This window comes from Globicephala melas, chromosome 3, assembly GCF_963455315.2.
Source record: "Globicephala melas chromosome 3, mGloMel1.2, whole genome shotgun sequence".
In the NCBI taxonomy this organism is placed as follows: Eukaryota; Metazoa; Chordata; class Mammalia; order Artiodactyla; family Delphinidae; genus Globicephala; species Globicephala melas.
In genome coordinates, this window is record NC_083316.1 from 168836395 (window position 1) to 168857013 (window position 20619).

The 20619-nt window shown below is 54.1% G+C and overlaps 1 protein-coding gene across 1 annotated transcript; it reads left to right on the forward strand.

Annotated features, from left to right (window-relative positions):
* Positions 1-4216: 4216 nt before the first annotated feature.
* GNA15 (G protein subunit alpha 15) lies at positions 4217-20617 on the forward strand. The gene is made up of 7 exons (XM_030845698.3): positions 4217-4687; positions 12060-12244; positions 13854-14008; positions 14694-14822; positions 17202-17331; positions 18549-18702; positions 19676-20617. The coding sequence occupies exons 1-7, from the start codon at positions 4543-4545 to the stop codon at positions 19900-19902; spliced, it is 1125 nt and encodes a 374-aa protein (XP_030701558.1). The 5' UTR covers positions 4217-4542; the 3' UTR covers positions 19903-20617.
* The last annotated feature ends 2 nt before the right edge of the window (positions 20618-20619 follow it).

Genomic DNA, 20619 nt, shown 5'->3' on the forward strand with positions numbered 1-20619 from the left:
CAGCCGCGACCCGGTGCAAAGTGAAAACGCAGGGCCCTTGTTACAAAACCAGGAGGCTTTCAAGACAGAAAACCTTACGAGCCCGAGTCCCCCGCCCACCAAGCCGGCCCAGGTGGCCGGCGAGGGGATCCTGGCTGTTTCCTCCTTTTGGCTGCGGTGAATCATGCTTTTGTGAACTTGGGTGGGAAAGACCCTCTGGAGACCCTGCTTTCGGTATGGATATACTCGCAGAAGTGGAATCAAATCCGTGATTCATCAGTTAATAAAGGGAGGGGATGGATATTTGTACCCCAGCCTTGGGCCAGCCCTGGTGGGGGCGGGGGCATGACCTTGGGTATGGCCAAGGGCAGTGGCCAGGGAATGACCCAGCTGTGGCCTCCCATCAGCTGAGGACTGTGAGGTACTGTAAAACCATGTAGACATCCTATTCCTCATTAAACAGAAAGGGCATTTCTCATACCAAAGGAACAGCAAGGAGATCGTCGTTTCTGAATAAAGGAGAGACTTTTGGATGGGATAAATTTAGGTCCATAAAAAACTCACCAGAGAGAATTCCCTGGTGGTCCAGTGGTTAAGAATCCGGGCTTCCACTGCAGGGGGCACGGGTTCGATCCCTGATCGAGGAGCGAAGATTCTGCAAGCCCGGTGGCACGGGCAAAAATTTAAAAAACAAACAAAAAAAACTTACCAGAGCTACTGGGGTTGTAAATTGGTACACGCACTTTGGCAAAAGAGAGTTAATATCTGGGAAATACCTTGTAACCCAGCAATTCCACAGTTGGGTTTTTTTTTTTTTAATAAATTTATTTATTTTTGGCTGCATTGGGTCTTCGTTGCTGCATGCGGGCTTTCTCTAGTTGTGGCGAGCCGGGGCTACTCTTGGATGCGGTGCGCGGGCTTCTCATTGCGATGGCTTCTCTTGTTGTGGAGCATGGGCTCTACATGCACAGGCTTCAGTAGTTGTGGCACGCGGGTTCAGTAGTTGTGGCTCACGGGCTCTAGAGCACAGGCTCAGTAGTTGTGGCTCACGGGCTCTAGAGCGCAGGCTCAGTAGTTGTGGCGCACGGGCTTAGTTGCTCTGCAACACGTGGGATCTTCCGGGACCAGGGCTCGAACCCTTGTCCCCTGCATTGGCAGGCAGATTCTTAACCAGTGCGCCACCAGGGAAGCCCCCCTCAGGCATTTCTGATGGGCGTGCAAAATGGGAAAGCCACACCAGAAAAGCATTCAGCCGTTTCTTACAAAGTTATACGTACAATTACCTTATGACCCAACCATCCCGCTTCTAGAAATATCCTAGAGAAATGAGCACTGATGATGATTATAGTGCATGTTTACAGCAGCACTATCCGTTATCACCCCCAAACTGGGAGCAACCCAAATGGCCTTCTACGGGTGAACAGATAAAGGGTGATGAACCCACACAACAGAAAACTACCCAAGAGTCCAAAGGAGAGGGCTCCTGACATGCCCCACTGCATAGGCGGATCTCAGATGCTAAGTGAAAGAAGCCAGTCTCAAAAATTACACAGTGTGTGATTCCATGTATATGACAGTCTCAAAAAGATTCAAAAAACCATAGCAACAAAGACCAGATCGGGCTTCCCTGGTGGCGCAGTGGTTGAGAGTCCGTCTGCCGTTGCAGGGGACGTGGGTTCGTGCCCCGGTCCGGGAGGATCCCACATGCCGCGGAGCGGCTGGGCCCGTGAGCCATGGCTGCTGGGCCTGCACGTCCGGAGCCTGTGCTCCGCAACGGGAGAGGCCACGAGAGTGAGAGGCCCGCGTACCGCAAAAAAAAAAAAAAAAAAAAAGCAGACTGATGGTTTCCAGGGGTGAGGGCTCAGGGGAGGGTCTGGCTATAAAGAGGTACCTGGAGGGGGTTCTTCAGGTGACAGACCATATTCTGTCAACTGTTTTAGCCATAATTTACATGACTGTGTACATTTGTTAAAACACAAAACCGTACACCAAAGGAAGCACCTACCAAGCCACGTAAATTGAAAAAACAAAAAGCAAAATAAATCTTGTTACCAAAAATACCCCCCAAACACGGAAATACCACAGAAGTTGGTGCAGTACCGACTGCCCAGCAGGAGGAAGGGGGTCTTGTTGGAACGGGTATCTGGGAACCCTCTTGGGGCTGACGATACCCTGAATCTTGGCCTAGGTGGGGATCACGTGGGTATCAGTTTCACAGGAAATTATTAGGTTATATGTTCATGTTTTCTGTGTTTTCTGTGTGTGTGTGTGTGTGTGTTTGTTTTAATTTTTAGTTCCCTGACCAGGGATGGAACCCACGCCCTCTGCAGTGGAAGGGCGGAGTCTTAACCACTGGACTGCAAGAGAAGTCTGTGTGTGTACTTTTTTTTAATATATGTTTTAAAAATTTACTTATTTATTTATTTGGCTGCGCCGGCTCTGAGTTGCGGCATGCAGGATCTAGTTCCCCAGTCACAGATGGAACCTGGGCCCCCTGCATGGGGAGCGTGGAGTCTTACCCACTGGACCATCAGGGAGGTCCGTGTGTGTGTATTTTTTAAACACACACACAGCTCACCCTGTTATTCCCGAATGAACTAATAGGTGACAGGTGTCCCGCCAGGATGGTACCTCATCTGGAGAGGAAGCAGCTCCTCGCCTGTTTGGGGAAGTGGGAAGATTTGTTGTGAGGCTGGAGAAATTCACAGAGTATGGGCCCCGGAGGAGGGGGAATCAAGGCACCTGTTTTTATTTCTCTGAAGTCAGCGGGATGCCGCCCTGGCCCTGTGTGATGGGTTAGGGACCTGGTGTCCTTTGGGAAACAGCGGGGTGGCCCCAGGTGCTCCTGGCCTTGCCCCGCCATCCACCCTCCAGTCTGTGACTCAGCCTGGCCTCTGGGTTTTGCCAAGCTGGTTACCTCCGTTCTGCTTCTGTGTGGCCCAGATTATTATTTCTGCTTTTCTTCACCTTCCCCGGTAGTGGGAAGTCACCCAGGCCTCAGGCCGCGGGGAGCACCCCCTCCTCACGGCCATCCGGTCGGGGGTGGGAACGGGGTTGAGCAGGGCAGTGCCTGCCAGGACCCAGTGACCCAACGGGGCCCCTATCGAACTTCCCATCTGCTGGTCGTTATGAATCAACAGCGAAGGAAACCGCCTTGGTGCCGGCTGGGGCGTGGCACAGGCAGACAGTTGCGGCTGTGTGACCTCAGGCACAGCACACACCCTCTCTGAGCCTCACCAGTGCCTGTGGGAGGGGCCCGGGGTCTCCCAGATTCTGTATATCTCTGGGGGGGAGGGGTGTTTGGGAACTTTCTAGAGCTTTCTAGAACCTCTCAAAGAGCATTCTATCCCCGAACACAGCAAAGAGCTGCTGGATTGGAGACATTCTGTGGGGACGCAGCTACACAGCCACCCCTGTGTCCCCTCCTGCTTCTAAGGTCCTGAAGGCTGAGTCGTCAGGGAACGAGGGCCTCATGGCCTCGCTGGGATGAGGGCTTGACTCCCAAGATCCCTCTATGTCCAGGCTGCCTGTCCAACTTCTCCTCCCAAATGCCTGTCTTCTCAGAGTGACCTTCCTTGACCCCCTGTTTCAAGCCACACATGAGCCCCCCCCAATCTCCCATCCCCCTTCCCAGCTTTATTTTCCTCTCACAATTTATGGCCATCTGATAGGCTTAGATATACATATATTTAAGGTATTTCTTTATCTGTCTGTCTAGAGCATAAGGCAGGGAGATCGGGTTTTTTGTCATTTGGGTCCCTGCTGTGCGTAGAATGCCTGGCACACAGTAGGCGCCGCATAAATGTTTGCAAGAAGAATGAATGGCCCGGTTCCAAAGTCCCAAAGCTGCCAGCTCTGCAGTTGAGACTGAGGCCCCACGGGTGGGAGAGGCTCCCCGGGGGCTGTCACTGCCTGGCTGTGCCTCTATGTCCCCATCTGTGCAGCGGGGATGGCAAGGAACTTGGGGTGCTGTCCGCATGACCAACCCCCACCCCGCCAAACACAAAAGCACTTAAAACAGTAAGTGACGCCGGGCCCTGGCTGTGCTTTTAAAAAAGACCTTGTGGGGTATTCTGATGACTGCTTCTAATTGGCCCAGAGGAGGGGGAGAGGTGGGTGGGCCGGGGCCGGGCGTCAGAGGCCCAGGAGGACAGGGTCCACCCCTTCTCCAGAATGAGGAAGGAGGCGCAGCGCAGACCCAGATTGCAGACGCCGGGCCTTTGCTCCCCGCCCCGCCCTCCCCTGGGGCGCCCACCTCACCTCTGGCTCTACTGCCGTCAACCTGTCGGGCCGGGCCGGGCAGGTCTGGGGGTGGGCGGGGAGCCCTAAGCCGGCATCTCCTCTCCTTCTCCACCCCTGACCCGCCGCGCAGGCCTCGCCGAGCTGGGCCGCCGGGTGCCCAAGGCCGGGAAGCCGGGGGTCCCGGGGGGGCGACCCCCACGACGAGGGAGACTCTTGCCGCCGGCTGTCAGAAGCCCACCCCGGAGCGGCCGGCCGGGGTGCCTCCCGGGGGAGGAGGAGGGCGCGGGGGTGATGCCGCCTGGTGCCCGCTGAGGCCCCACCATGGCCCGCTCGCTGACCTGGAGCTGCTGCGCCTGGTGCCTGACCGAGGACGAGAAGTCGGCGGCCCGGATCGACCAGGAAATCAACAAGATCCTCCTGGAGCAGAAGAAGCGGGACCGAGGGGAGCTGAAGCTGCTGCTGTTGGGTGAGTCCGCGGCCACCCCGGGCGGGACAGCCTGGGAGCCCACTTTCAGGATGAGTCGACTGAGGCCCGGTTCCTCGTCCCAAGGGGTGAGCTGTGGGCCCGTCCCGCGGTCCGGCCATCTCCTGGGCATCTGCAGGAGCAGAGGCGGTTTGGGCCGGCGGCCTGGCTTCTGTCAGGCAGGCCCGGCCCGCCCCATCGGTTCCGCGTCGCAGGAAGGGAATGAGCCGCACAGCCCGGGGAGCTCCAGCCTCGCCCTCCGAGCCCCTCCCGTCCCTCTGGAGAGCTGGGTCTGTTCTGGTGGTTTATCAGCACGAGTCGTGTGGGCAGAGAGAGCATTGCCACGTGCCTCTGATTGATTGATTGATTGGTCGGTTCATTCACTCAAGACATACTGAGTAATTCGTGGGGGCACAGCGGCAGAGGAGATGGAGCGTGTCCCTGCCTCTGGGGACCTCAGCTTCCGGTGGGGGAAACAGATGTTAAGCCCCCAAACTAATAAGCAGGTAAAATAATTTCCGGCAGCGCGAAGAACAGGAGGAAAATAGAACAGGGTGAGGGAGTGGGGGTGACGTGGGTGTGGTGGATTGGAAGCCTCTGAGACCTCACGTCTTCTTATCCACGTGTGTCCACTTCCCCAGCCACCTTGCCCTGTGTATGACCCTGCTGGCCTAAGCCCAGGGACGCCAGCCTTGGAGGGTCTCCTGGGACTGCCTGAGCCCTGAGCGAGGGCCGGGGAAGTGTTCCAAAGTCCCATCTGCCTGTCCTGGGGCGAAGAGCCTGGTCATCTGGATGGCCGTCCTCTCTCTTCTCTTGCTCAGTGGCAAGGGGCAGCCCTGAGGGGTGGAGAGAGAGGAGAGAGTGGGGGCATGGGACCCCAGTGAAGCTGTCTGAGCCTGGAAGGTTTTAATTAAGAATTTAATTTCATAGCTATCTCTATTCACTTTCTGTAATAGCTAGGCTAGTATATATATTTTATTTACTATCTTTTAATAAATAGGGCTATTCCTTCTCGAGTGAGCTTTGGTTATTGGTATCTTCCAAAGAATTTGTCCATTTCTTCAAAGTTGTCAAATGTATAGGCATAAGGTTGTTTATAACATTCCCTTGTCATCCTTTCATGTCTGTGGGATTTGTAGTGATGTCTCCTTTTTCATTCTTTGTCTTTGCTCCATTTTTCTTGACCTGTTGGGCTAGGGGTTTGGCAGTGTTAGTGATACTTCCTTGCACATCTCAGGTTTTCTTTAACCACACCTCAGGACCTTTGCACATGCCATTCTCCCTGCCAAGGGCTCTCAGCATCCCCCAAGCCTTTGCATGGCTGGTGCTCTCACTCCTTTCACTCAAGACAGGTCTCAGCTCAAGTGTCACTTCCTCAGAGAAGTCTTCCCTGATTTCCCGGGCTTCAAAGTCAGCCCCATCTTTCTTTCTCGCCTGATTTTTCTTCATACCACTCACTCGCTGATGCTCTCTCAGGTGTTTTCTTGTTTCCTTGTTTATTGTCTGTCTCTCCAGTTACACAGCAAGCAACACAGAGGTGAGGACCATGTCCATCTTATTCACTCCTGTGTCCCCAGCACCTATTTCAGGAGTATGGTGACCTGACGTAGAGCAGATACCCGATGCATGATTTATAAATGAGTGAATGAATGAATGAATGAATCCTGTTTCAGGGATGATTTTCCCCAGAGCTGTACCATATCTTCCTGGAGCTGGGAAAGTCCCTTGCCCCACTGATCACTGCACAGCCAGTCCCAAATCAGGAAGCCACTTCTGCTGGTAGGGGTGGGAGAGGGGAGAGGGGAGGTTGTCCACGTGCCCAAGCACAGATGGTGGCCCTATGGACAGCCCGCTGGACTGTGGTTTCAACACCCCTATCCAAGCCCTGAGGGCTGCTTCCACACCTGCCCTCTTTAAAAACAGGAATTGAATCCAAAAGTTATTATTTTTTTTTTTTTCTGGGAGGTGGCTGACCCTTTGGAGGAAGAAGGCCAAGGGGCTGGGGGTCTGTCCCTGACAGGAAGTGGTCACCACGTTGAGGAGGGGGAAGACTCAGAATAAGGCAATTAAAGGAGCCAGCTCTGTCCATACTATGTGAGGTAGGAACCACTCCAGACGGGGAAACCGAGGCCCAGAGAGGTGAAGCGACCTGCCCAAGGTCACACAACCAGGATCGGAACCTAGAATTCTGGTTCCACAGTCCACACGCTTGACTGCCCTGTGAACGTGCCTCTACAGAAGCCCAATGACAGATGGGGAAACTGAGGCCCAGGGCGGCGGCAGGATGGGTCTGGGGTCTGCAGCCAGTTTTGAGGCAGAGCTGGGCAAAGAAGATGAGCTGTCTGCTCTCAGGCAGCTCCCTGTGTCCCAGTGGCCCAGTTTCCTGGGGGAGGATGGCGGGGCTGGGACTGCCATCAACCATGGAAGGAGCTGCACAGCGTCTCGCGATGCCTGGGGCTTGGCACGGCTCCTGGCCTCCGCGAGTTTCTACTTCCTCACCCATTCCCAGAAGGAAGCAATCACTTCCCGTCTGGCTGCGAGGACGTGCCAGGTGGCAACAGCTCTCCCTGCAGCTCCCAGTCCCATTTGGGGGGCTTGCTGAACCACATCAGGAGAGGGAGCAGAGAGACTCCTGATTCCTCAGTGGCTCCAGGACAGTCACAGCTGCAAAGGTGGAGTTTTTCAGACTTCAGGTTGTGAGCCACTTGTGAGTCACAAAACCCAAGCTGTGGGTGGCAACCAGGATATTTTTTTTTCTTTAATGAAACAGAAGAGGAAAAAAAAAAAAAGGAAATCGGTGCATCTCAACAAAATTAACTGTTGCGGACTTCCCTGGTGGTGCAGTGGTTAAGTATCCTCCTGCCAATGCAGGGGACACAGGTTTGAGCCCTGGTCCAGGAAGATCCCACATGCCGTGGAGCAACTAAGCCCGTGCACCACAACTACTGAGCCCATGTGCCACAACTACTGAGCCTGCGCTCTAGAGCCTGCGAGCCACAACTCCTGAGCTCATGTGCCACAACTACTGAAGCCAGCGTGCCCAGAGCCTATGCTCTGCAACAAGAGAAGCCACCGCAATGAGAAGCCCGCGCACCGCAATGAAGAGTAGCCCCCGCTCGCTGCAACTAGAGAAAGCCTGCATGCAGCAACGAAGACCCAACGCACCCAAAAATAAATAAATAAATAAAAATTAACTGTTTCTTGGTGAGATCTTTCTTTGTTCTCCACACTTTTGGGGGCAACCCAGAGGAAGGTCAAAGGGTGCAGCCCCCTGCCGTAGGTCTCACCGCCGTCTTGGCAGCACCCAGAGGAGCCGACGAGCTTCCGAGCGTCCGTAGAAACATCACATGAACTGATACTTTGATGAAGGTGAAGGATCCACAAGGGCTTGTGTTTACTCCTCTGCTTTTCCAGTAGCTGTGTGACCCTGGGAAAGTCACTTCACCTCTCTGAGCCCCCACGTCTCTACTGCGAATGGGAAAACAGTGGGAATCTTAGTGACGATAATTCAGGCAGTGCCTGGGGAACTTCCCGGAATGATTATTAAAAAGCCCGTGAGCTCTGGACTCAGAACCGGGTTTGAGTCCCAGTTTGGCCACCCACCAGCTGCATGACCCAACCGATCTGGGACTCAGTTGCCCCACGTGAAATGTGGAGCCAAGAGCCATTCCTCTTGTGGGCTCAGGCAAGCTGGTGCGTGTGGACCCCCCGGCACCCTAGGAGGACAGGGGGGCTTACGGTACCTCTTCCACCTCCAAATAGCAGAAGCTCCGGACACCAGCCCATCTCCCAGGTTTCCCAGTGGGAGGCGAGGCTGTGGGTTTATCTCACTGACTGTGGTAGTCAGAGGTTCTACTGCAGGAATATTTATTGAGTTTGATGTATCCCCGTCCTGAAATCCAAGGAATCTGAGACACATGTGGCTCCTTACTGAAGCATTTCAGATTGTGGAACTGTGGGGCGTTTTTTGTTTGTTGTTGGTTTGTTTGCAGGAAACTTTTTATTTTGGAATCATTTTTGAAGGACAGAAATGTGGCAAAGATAGTCCAGAGAGTTCCCGTCTCCTCCTAAGCAGCTTCCTCTCGTGGTGACATCTTACATAAGTGCCATGTGCTCATCACAGCTGAGATATTAACGTGGGAACCGTACCATTACATTTCTGTTAACTAAACTCCAGATTTCGATTTCACTGGTTTTTCCACCACGGCCCCTTTTCTGTTCCAGCCTCCAATGCAGCATCTCACATGGCATTTGAGGGTTTTTTTTATTTTAATAAGTTTATTTATTTTATTTTTGGCTGCGTTGGGTCTTCATTGCTGCATGCAGGCTTTCTCTAGTTGTGGCAAGCGGGGGCTACTCTTCATTGAGGTGCACGGGCTTCTCACTGCGGTGGCTTCTCTTGTTGCAGAGCATGGGCTCTAGGCGCATGGGCTTCAGTAGTTGTGGCACGCAGACTCAGTAGTTGTGGCGCACGGGCTTAGTTGCTCCACGGCATGTGGGATCTTCCCGGACCCGGGCTCGAACCCATGTCCCATACATTGGCAGGTGGATTCTTAACCACTGCACCACCAGGGAAGCCCTTGAGGGTTTTTTTTCCCACTTTCTTAACTTTTCATTTTAAAATACTTTCAGAGTTATAAAAAAGTTGCACCGGATTCTTCTGCAAATGTTAACATTTTATCACATGCCCTTTATCCCATCCCACCCTGCTCGCTCTCTCCCTCTATCTCTCTCTCTATATATATAGATATACATATATATATGTATACACACACATTATATATAAGTATATGTGTATATACTTATAATTTACATAATGCATAGCTATAGTTTATTTGTTATACATTTATATATTATATTTAACACGTACGTATTCATTTTTATCGGAACCGTTTGTGAGTAAAGTTGCAGCCCTGACACCTTTTCCCCCCCAGATACTTCAGTGGGTTTACGTCCCACTAAAAAGCAAAGACCCCCCCAGGGCAATGGTGAGCAGGCGATGAGCGTGATGCAATCCCGTCACCATCACGTCCCGAATCCCGTCACCATCACGTCCCGCTGGCATTCCCAGTTTCCCCATGAATGTCCTTTAGGGCCATAGCAAATTGACTCTTTTCCTTGGATCTCGAGTGCAGCGGTGTCGCTGGGTCCTGCCCTCACTGCCTTCAGAATTGCTGGGAGTGGGAGGGGACGAGAGCCCCCCAGGGGCGGTACAACAGAGTTCCACCCCGTCCTCTGCCGCTTCTTACACTCCCCGCCTCCTCCCTGCTGTGTTTCCTCTGCTCCTCGTTCCTCTTTCTGGCTCCAGCCAGGGCACCCCTTCCCTTTTTGCTGCTGGTCCCAGTTCCTCCTGCACGAGTCTGCTTCCTCACCCCTGGAGGGACCCCACACCAGTGTCCCCCAGGAACCGGCAGGGTGACAAGGTGTTGGAGGTGGTTCCCGGCCCCACACCTCCCGCCTGGCTATCATGCCCATTTCACAGACGAGAAAACAGAGGCTCGGACAGGGAGATATCAGGGCTCAGACAGCAGGGAGCCAGGCCTTGCTCTTTGAGTTTCCAAAGGTTCTAGTGTTACTATCCCAGACCCATGACCGGCTTTTTGACGTGCGACCCTGCACTCAGAAGGGCTCTGTGGTTTCACCCAGTGCTTGGCCCTGGAGATTCTGTAGGTGAGCCTGCAAGGAACCCTCTCCCCACTCTGGTCCATCAGCAAGGTCGTGTGTATTCTGTCTCCCAAATATCTTGGGCATATGTCCTCTTCTCTCTAGCTCCACGCGGCCACCTGGGTCCAGCCTGGACCAGAACAGTCCCATCTGGCTGGGTTCACCTCTCCCCAACCTGCCCTCCCCTCAGTAGTCAGGGGCCACCTGTGAGCCCCTGGGTCAGGCCCCACCCCTCCTCTACCCACAGCCCACAAGGCCCTGCATGACCTGCCCTGTCCCCTCCCTGCCCTCCCCCTCCCTATCTCCCCCTTGATCACTCTGCCCCAGACACACAGGCCTCCTGGCTCTTCCTCCAACATGCCAGGCATAGTCCTGCCCCTGGACCTTTGCATGGGCTGTGCCTGCTGTTGGGAATGCTATTCCCCCTTCTCTTCTAATGAATTCTGTCATCTGCCAGGTCTCAGATGAGATGTCACCTCCTCAGTGAAGCCCTCCTAGATTACCCAGCCTAACTCAAAGCCCCCTTCTCCTTAGAACCCCTTCCACAATCATAATTTCACCTCCTCCCTCTCTCCCCCTCGCTCACTCAGCTCCAAGCACACAGGCCTCCTCGCTAGTCCGCCAAAACACCAGGCCTGGTCCTGCCCCAGGGCCTTTGCACGTGCTGTGTCCACTGCCTGGTGCTCCCTCCTCCAGATTGGCACGAGAGCAACCTTCCCAGCCTTCAGATCTCAACGCCAATGTCACCTCCACTGAGAAGCCTTCTGTGACACTTAGCTGTAGTAGTCACTTAATCATTCTTTATCTATTTATCTTATTGTATTTCCTTCACAAAACTTTCTCTTCCTGAAATTATTATAGCGAATAATAATAATAGTAATTATAATCATGGTAAAGACTACTATTGCTAATAATAGTGGACAGGAATGTAGCTCTTACTATGTCAAAGCACACTCTAGGCCAGGGGTCCACAGACTTTTTCTGTAAAGGGTCAGATGGTAAATCTTTTCAGCTTTGCAAGCCAGAGGATCTCTGACTACTCAACACTGCAGCTGTCCCGAGAAACCAACCCTAGATAATTTGTATACAACAAGGCACGGCCATGTGCCAATAAAACTTTATTGACCAACCCTGAAACCTGAATTTCATGTCATTTTCAGGTGTCACCAAAAAGGAATCTTTGGATTCCTTTCAGCCATTAAAAAATGCAAAAACTGTAACCATTACAAAAAATGTAAAAACTAAGGGTGAAAAGAATTAGAAATATAAAAACCATGCAAACTGTAAAAATTTGCTGGCCATGCAAAAACAGGCAGCTGTCAGGAATTCCTTGGTGGTCCAGTGGTAGGACTCAGCGCTTTCACTGCAGGGGACCCCGGCTCCATCCCGGGTCGGGGAACTTAGATCCCACAAGCCACGTGGTGTGGCAAAAAAACAAAAACACAAAACAAAACAAAACCCCAAAATTCAAAATAAAAACAGTGGCCGGCAGGCCGTGGTGTGCTGCCCCTCCTGGGACAAACTTTTAATGAACTAGTTTACCCCTCACGTCCACCCAGCAAACCATGTTTCACAGGTGGGGAAACCGAGACATAGAGCCATGAAGCTGCTCGCCCGGGATCACAGAGCGGGGATTTGAACCCTAGTGGCAGGAGGTGGCGGGTGGTGGGAGCCCCGGAGGGCTGAGCTGACCGCAGAGTCCTCTCCCCAGGCCCTGGCGAGAGCGGGAAGAGCACGTTCATCAAGCAGATGCGCATTATCCACGGGGCGGGCTACTCGGAGGAGGAACGCAAGAGCTTCCGGAGCCTGGTCTACCAGAACATCTTCGTGTCCATGCAGAGCATGATTGAGGCTATGGAACGGCTGCAGATCCCCTTCAGCTGGCCCGAGAGCAAGGTGAGCATCCCGGCTCTCACCGCATGGGCGCCACGCTGGGAGGGGTTTCCTTAGGACTTCAGGGCGGGACTGTGTCCCTTCAGATCCCCTAAGTCCTTGTGAAGAACCACCTCCTCCAAGGTTTCCTGGGATCCTGTTCTGCATTCCAGGCAGCTCAGCACCAGCAGGTCCCCCCACCGACTTCGCGGGTTCCCCGTGGACCCCCAGGGCTCAGCCATCTCTCCCTTGGACCCCATGATGCCTGGTAGGAGTCCTGAGTCAGCAGGCGTTTTGTTCTAGAAATATTAGTACGGTGGACTGGTTCCTGAGCCCTGCCCTACCCTGCTGGGGGGAGGGGTGCTATGCAGACTGTGCGTCACATCACCCTTCTCTTTAAAATTTTTATTTTATTGTGTGAAGAACACTCAACATGAAATATATTCTCTTAGCAAATTTTAAGCGCACGATGCAGTATCAGTAACTGCAGACACAATGTCATCAGGGAGAGCTCTAGGATGTATTCCGCTTGCCTAAGGGAAACTTTATTCATAGCAACCCCAACTCCCTTCCCCTAGCCCATTCTACTCTCTGTGTCCATGAACTTGCCTCTTCCAGATGCCTCATGTAAGTGGGATCGTGCAGGATCTGTCCTTCTGTGACTGTGTTATTTCACTTAATATGGTGTCTTCAAGGTTCATCCACATTGTCCCCTGTTGCAGAATTTCCTTCTTTTTAAAGGCTGAATAGTATTCGAGATATATCTATCTTATCCATTCAACCATCAATGGACATTTAGGTTCTTTCCACATCTTGGCTGCTGTAAATAACACTGCAGTGAACCTGGGTGTACAGATATCTTTTCAAGATCCCAGTTTCATTTCTTTTGGATAAATACCCAGGAGTGGAATTGCTGTATCATAGAGTAGCTCTATTTTTAAAAATTATTTATTTATTTGCCATGTCACATGGCTTGTGAGATCTTAGTTCCCCGACCAGAGATGGAACCCGGACCCTCAGCAGTGAAAGCGTGGAGTCCTAACCACTGGACCGCCAGGGAATTCCCAGTGGCTCTATTTTTAATTTTGGTGGGAACCTCCATACTGTTTTCCACAATGGCTGTACCAGATTGCATCGCCCCAGCAGTGCATGAGGGTTCCAACCCACAAGACCTCAGGACTGGTTCGTTCTGAGGCCTCTCTCCTTGGCTCGTAGATGGCTGTCTTCTCCCTGTGTCCTCACGTGGTCATCGTTCTGTGTGTGTCTGTGTCCCAATCTCCTCTTCTTACAAGGACACCAGTCACGTTGGATTAGCGCCACCCTCATGACCTCATTGTGACTTCATTACCTCTGTAAAGACCCTATCTTCAGACATGAACAACACGAGTGCCTGCTTCCGGTGCAAAGAAAGGAGAACAGATAGAGAAGAGGTTACTGCCCCAGGCAGGGTCACCCAGAACTGACGCTCCCTGCACGGAAACAAGCCCCTGCTGGCCTCTCGCGCCGCTGTGTGCTCTACCTGTGCCCACCCTTGGTGGACGGACGCCGGCACGAAAGGGGGTGGAGACGTCAGGAGGGCAACCCGCCCCGCCCGGCTGCTCTGACCCGCCCCTGTCCGTCTGTCCCTCCCCAGCACCGGGCCAACCTGATCATGAGCCAGGACCCCTACAGGGTGACCACCTTCGAGAAGCACTACGCCGTGGCCATGCAGTGGCTGTGGAGGGACTCCGGCATCCGCGCCTGCTATGAGCGCCGGCGCGATTTCCACCTGCTCGACTCGGCAGTGTAGTGAGTCTGGGGTCCGCGGGGACGGGCGCGGGGTCGGGGTGCCGAGCGCGAGGCGGTGCCAAGGCGGAGCCAGAGGAGACCCAGTCCCAGGGATCGGAGCCGGCAGAGGGGCCTCAGGCTGGCCAGCTCCCACTGCTGGGAATGCTGTGGGTGGTCTTGCCCCGGGGTGAGGCCGTCCCCGGGGAGCCGCTGCTCCCCAGGTGACACAGCTCCTGGGGTGCACTGTTCATGGGGTGACATCATTCCTGGGGTGACACTATTTCTGGGGTGATGGCGCCTCTGGGGTGACTGTTCTAGGATGACGCTCTCCTGGGGTGACACCATTTCTGGGGTGACGCTGTTCATCATCATGCAGTGAAGCTGTCCTGGGTACGACGCTGGGTGTCTAGTGCTCCAAGCTATCACTGTTCTTGGGGCAGTGACACACCTGGGGTGACAGTTTTCCCAGGGTGATGCCTGCGCCAGGGAGACAGTCCTTGGGGTCACGCTGCTGAGGGTGAAGCTGCTTCTCCCGATGCTCCCATGGCCTTGGGCTGTGCTCCTGAGCCACCTGGGACCCCAGAGATCCTGGCCCTGCCCTGGGGGCTCTCTTTCCCACAGCAAGGTCCTCACCAGGCCCTGGGTGGTGGGCCTGAGAAGCAAAGGGAGGTTTCAAGACCAAGACTCAGGGCTTCTGGCTCTACAGCTACCTGTCAAATCTGGACCGCATCATGGAGGAGGGCTACATCCCTACCTCGCAGGACGTGCTCCGCAGCCGCATGCCCACCACCGGCATCAACGAGTACTGCTTCTCCGTGCAGAAAACCAACCTGCGGTGAGCGCATAGCCTGGTGGGTGGAGAAGGCTCCTGTTGGAGGGGCAAAGGAACTGGGGCACTGAGGGATGAGTAGGAGTTGCCTAGTCCCAGCCCCCAAAGGGGCTGCCAGGCTGAAGGAGGCAAGGCTGGACACAGACACCTCCAGCCCCTCCATGGAATCAGGACTGGGACCTGGGGGAGCCAAAACTGAGCCCCCAGAGCTCTGGGAGGGTACGTCTTCCTGGAGGAGGGGACATTGTTATTAGGGCATTGAAGAATGAATAGGAGTTCACTGGAGCTAGGAGGTGATGGGAAGGAAGAGACAGAGACTGTGCAGTCAGGGCTAGACCAGAGGGATTGATTTGGGGCTGGGGAAGCTCACCCTTTGAGCTTACTCAGCCCCAAATGAGGGGTGAAGCTGGAGGTCAGGAGACCCAGGAGAAGGCAGGAGCCATGGTTCAGGCAGAAAGTGTTGGGAAGTGCCCGGGAAGTGGCCTTGGGGATGGAAATGAGGGGACGGTGCGAGAATGCTTTCTGATGTAGAATGGGCAGGACTAGATGAGCATGGGATGTAGGGCAGAGAGTCAAAAGTGACTCCCTATGGGTTTCCCATCAAGGTGAGAGAGTAGATGGTGGAGACACAGTGGTGGTGGCGGGATAGGAGGTGTTACAATAGATGATGAACTCATTTGGGGCAGGTTGGTTCTGAGGGGTCTGGGGCATCTGGGAGGTGGCTGGGCGCACACAGGCCTGAGCTGGAAGCCAGAGGTGTGGGTGGCCAGTGCAGCAAAGGATGGTCCATGCAGAGTCATGGTCAGTGTCAAAGGCCAAGGAGAGGTCAGGAAGAATACAGTGAGAGAAGCGACTTCTGGGAGTGGCCTTTAGAGAATCCTCAGTGACCTTAGTGGCCTTGAGAGAATCTTCAGTGACCTTAGGCAGGGACCTGTGGAGGGTGCAGGGGGATGCTTGAGGCCCTTCAGTGTCCAACCCACCCATGTTGATCCCTTGTTTCCCTGAACACCCCCTCCCCCGGCCCCATGTTGTTCTGGCCTCTGCAATAGTCCTTAGCAGGAAGGTTCATAATTTATCTATTTGCATTGGGTCTCCTCCACTAGACGGAGAGACCCTCAAAGTTAGGGGCTGAGTTTGCTTCACTGGTGATGATCAGCTGAAGGTCAGAGTGGAAGTTTGGAAATGTGAGTGGATGGTTGGAAAGATGGACGGATGGATGGGTGGGTGGATGCATGGATGGACGCGTGGATGGGTAGGTGGGTGGATAGATGGATCAATGGATGGGTATATGGGTGGGTGGGTGTATGTATGTATGAATGGATAAATGGATAGATGGACAGATGGATGGATTGATGGGTGGGTAGGTGGACATATGGACAAATAGATGGGTGGGTGGGTGATGGGTTGGATGGATGAATAGATGGATGGATGAGTTGGTAAACGTTTAGGAGTAAAAGTAGTGGTTGGGGAAGTTCAGAAGTAAGGCTGGGCTGAGGAGGGAATTATCAGATGGGGAAACTTGAGTCCGTTCTTAGGCCAAAGGTGAGGGCTCAGAGGAAACTGAGACTCCGAGCTGGGAGGCTGGCAAGCAGCATACCCCACACCTATCTCAGCCATCGGAGCCCCAGTCTCAACCGCTGCATCACACGCCCCGCTCTGGATACGGGGTTTGAGGGACTCTGAGGATCATGAGAGAGGCTGGTTTCAGGAATCAGGAGCCGCAGGCATCAGCCTGGATTTTCCTCCGGTACAGCAGGGCAAGTCCCTTCTTGCTCTGAGGCTTCTGGCATTTCCTTCCAGCTGCCTGAGTAATGGTCCCATCCCTGGGGAAATGACACAGGGCTTGTTGTCAGTAACCCACGTTTCTTAGAAGAGAGAACAGAAAGGCAGGAGGGCCCAGGCTTTTGCTGTGGTGTGTGTGGGGGTGGAGGCGAACCCTTTCCCTGGGCCACACACAGAGGGGACGGCGTTTGCCCGTCTGTGTGGCCACTGGACACTCCCACAGTCAACTAGAACACAGCTGACGGGAAACTGAGTTCTGGAGACGATCCGCAATTTCCCTCTTGTCACCCAGCCAGAACCAGGGCAGAGTGAGGGCAACCAGCTGTCTTCTACCATGGGGTAGAAATCAGGCAGCCCAGTGTAGTAGAAGCTCTAGAAAGTGCCCTCTCTCCCTATGCCTCAGTTTCCTCATCCATAAAATGGGCATAATAGCGATACTTGCTCCATGGGGTGAAACGCTATAACACACAAGGTGGCTGGCATCTATTCTTGTTGCTATTAATATTGCTCATGGCATGTCCCAGCCATGACTGGGGTCTGGGACGCCTCGTCACGGGGGTCCCGATTAGGCCTGAACTCTGAAAGGGAGTTGTTCCCGGTAAGGATCGTGGACGTCGGGGGCCAAAAGTCAGAACGCAAGAAGTGGATCCACTGCTTCGAGAATGTGATCGCCCTCATCTACCTGGCCTCGCTGAGTGAATACGACCAGTGTCTGGAGGAAAACAACCAAGAGGTGAGGGGCCACGATCGATGCAGGGGCACCATTTCCCCTGCTTTTCTTACCCCCATCTTGGCCCGGGGACCCACAGCTGAGCAGGCACTCTTGAGTGGGGCTTTGTGTGTCTGGCGTGGCTTTGAGCTTCACCGTCCACTCTTTTGTGGTCAGACCATTGAACCCCAACACACAGATCTACAAGCATTTGTGAGGCCAGGACCCTGACACACACACATACACACACACACACACACACACACACACAGAGTCGGACACTCAAGCCTCAAGACACACACCCACCCCCGCACCCCACTGAAGCACAATGTAAGCTGTCCTGGGAATGTGGGTCATGGGGACAATGTCCTGCTTTTACTCAGAATTCTTCTCCTTTGCGTGAACTCTTCTCCTAATTAACTCCCGGCGTGAAGGTCAGGCACATTATCATCTCTGACATGTGCACTTTTCAGGGTTAAACTTTCCCATAGACAGTTTCGGGATCCAAGGTTATAATTTCGACTTTCAAACTGAATCAGATAGAATCAATTTGAGGTCATTCTGACGCAGATCTTTCTCCAGTCCAGCCACACGAGATGGCCTAGTTTGCTAGGGCTGCTGTGATGAAGTACCACAAACTGGGAGGTGGTGGGCATGGGGGTGGGGGAGAGCTGAAACAACAGAAGTGTATCGTCTCATAGTCCTGGAGGCCAGAAATCTGTGGTCAGGGTGTCAGTGGGGCTGGTTCCCTGTGAAGGAGAATCTGTTCCAGGCTCTCCCAGCTTCTGGTGGCCACTGGCAGTCTTTGGCGTCCCTTGGCTTATAGAAACATCACCCCATTTTACCTCCATTTCACGTGGCCATCTCCTTGTGTCCTAATTCTCCTTTTTATAAGGATACCAGACATTGGACTTAGGGCCCATCCTACTCCAGTGTGACTGATTCTTAACTAATTACATCTTCAAAGACCCTATTTCCAAATAAGGTCTCATTCTGAAGTTCCAGGTGGACATGAATTTTGGTGTGGGGGGGACACTACCCAAACCAGTACAGGCACAAAACCATCTCGGGCGTACATAGGCAGCTGGCCACACCACCCTCAGACCCAGCTGGGTGGGAATTGGGGAGCCTCAAGCTGCTGGATGGGGGGCCGACAGCCCCATCTCTACGTGGGGAGAGGGCTCCTGTTTGGGCCGAGCTGGCCGTCTAGATCCATGACCTGCTTGTGCCCCCCAACCCAGAACCGAATGAAGGAGAGCCTGGCCCTGTTTGGCACCATCCTGGAACTGCCCTGGTTCAAAAGCACTTCCGTCATCCTCTTCCTCAACAAAACTGACATCCTAGAGGAGAAGATCCCCACCTCCCACCTGGCTACCTACTTCCCCAGTTTCCAGGGTGAGTGGTTCTAGAACTTTCTATCCCTTCACTTCCCAAAAGCAGCTCCCAAGAGAGATGCTGGTCCAGGTCCTACCCCAGCCTAGAGCCAGTGGGGTTTCAAATGCAATGGGACAGGCCTGAGTTCCAGACCCATCTCTTTCCTCTGCCCAAGATCTCTGAGTCTCAGCTTCCCTCTCTGTAGAATGGGGATAAACTAACACAAGCCTTCATACTGGATGCTGAAAACAGCAGAAATTTTTCCCCTCATAGTTCAGTAGGCCAGAAGTCTGAAATCAAGGTGTCAGCAGGGTTGGTTCCTTCTGGAGGCTCCAGGGGAGAATCTGTTCCAGGCCTCTCTCCTAGCTTCTGGTGGTCCCCTGCAATCCTTGCCATTCCTTGACTTGTAGATGCATGTCTCTAATCTCTGCCTCTGTCACCACATGACTTTGTCTCTGGTTGTCTCTTTTCTTCTTATAAGGACACCAGTCATTCATTCATATATATATTAATATTCATATATATATATGAATGTGAGATGGTGGTGGGGGGAATCGCATGTGTGCCTCACCAGGATGGCCATCCTTCCCCCCTCTCTCTCGGCCTCGGTTTCCCCATTTGCACCTCCCCAGGATGTCTTTCTCTGCAGTTCCAGGCTCCCATCCCCCCAGCTCCAAGCCCAGCCAAGAGAGAGGGTCTCTTTTTAACACAGTTCAGCCCAAAGTCCCAGAGACCAGTGTCATTGGTCCATTCCAGATCATGTGACCTGCATGAACACATACCTGATGCTCTTATTGGCTTGGCCTGAGTCAAGTGACCAGCTAGAAAGGCAAAAGATGGCGGTGGCAGGCAGGCACTTTGGTGGGTGGTCCCTGCAGCCCTGTTGCTGCCCATATCGGGGACAGGGTCTCCAACGCCCACCTTGGTCCCAGGAGGGAGAGGCTCCCACCTGCCCCATGAGCCGTGTGCCCTGACTGCCCACCCCTGTCCCCAGGCCCGAAGCAGGACACGGAGGCAGCCAAGAAGTTCATCCTGGACATGTACACCGGCATGTACACCAGCTGTGTGGACGGCGCAGACGGGAGCAGGAAGGGCTCTCGCTCCCGCCGCCTCTTCAGCCACTACACGTGCGCTACGGACACACAGAACATCCGCAAGGTCTTCAAGGACGTGCGGGACTCAGTCCTGGCCCGCTACCTGGACGACATCAACCTGCTGTGACCTAGGCCCAACGCTCCGGACTCAGACCCGCGCGTGGCAGGCGGGACCTGCGGGCGGTGGGGGCGGGGTGGACCAGCGCTCAGCGAACCCAGGTGCCCCTTGTTGCTCCAGCCCCAGGCCCAGGTGGCAGAAGGGCCACGAGTGAGCCGGGGTGGAAGGCCGATCGGCGCCTCCTCCTTTCTCCGTCCCTCAGCAGGACAGCCTCTGTGTCTTCCTTTCCTCGACTCACTGTATCTCCTTGGAGAGGGAGCACAATGGCCTTTTGGGAGGCCGGGGTGCAGGAAAAGGTGAAGAGAGCAGGGGATCCAGGACTTGGGTGGATGGGGTTCTCTCAGGACCCCCACCTCCAGGTATGTCCCCCCTTGGGCAGGGGTCTGGGACCCTCTTGGGGGTGATGCACCAGCCCCGGGACAGGGGAGTGGTCCTTCATGCCGAGGGACGCGGACTCTGGCGCCCCCTAGCGGAAAAGAGCCGCATCCCAGCCTGAGGTCTGCGTAGCTCAGGGACTTGCGTTTTCTTACGAAAAAGACGCCCAGAAAACGCTGCCGTATCAGAGCCTCGTGGTTCGAAGTGTGTCCTGCCCCAGTTTTCAGATGAAGGAAACCGAGATCTACAGGCATCCCCCGCCCCCCTTCCTTACCAGGCTGGGGGCCGGGCGTGCTGCATCTTACAACCTTCTGTATTTATTACCTCACCTTCTGCGGGGCCCCTTGAAGG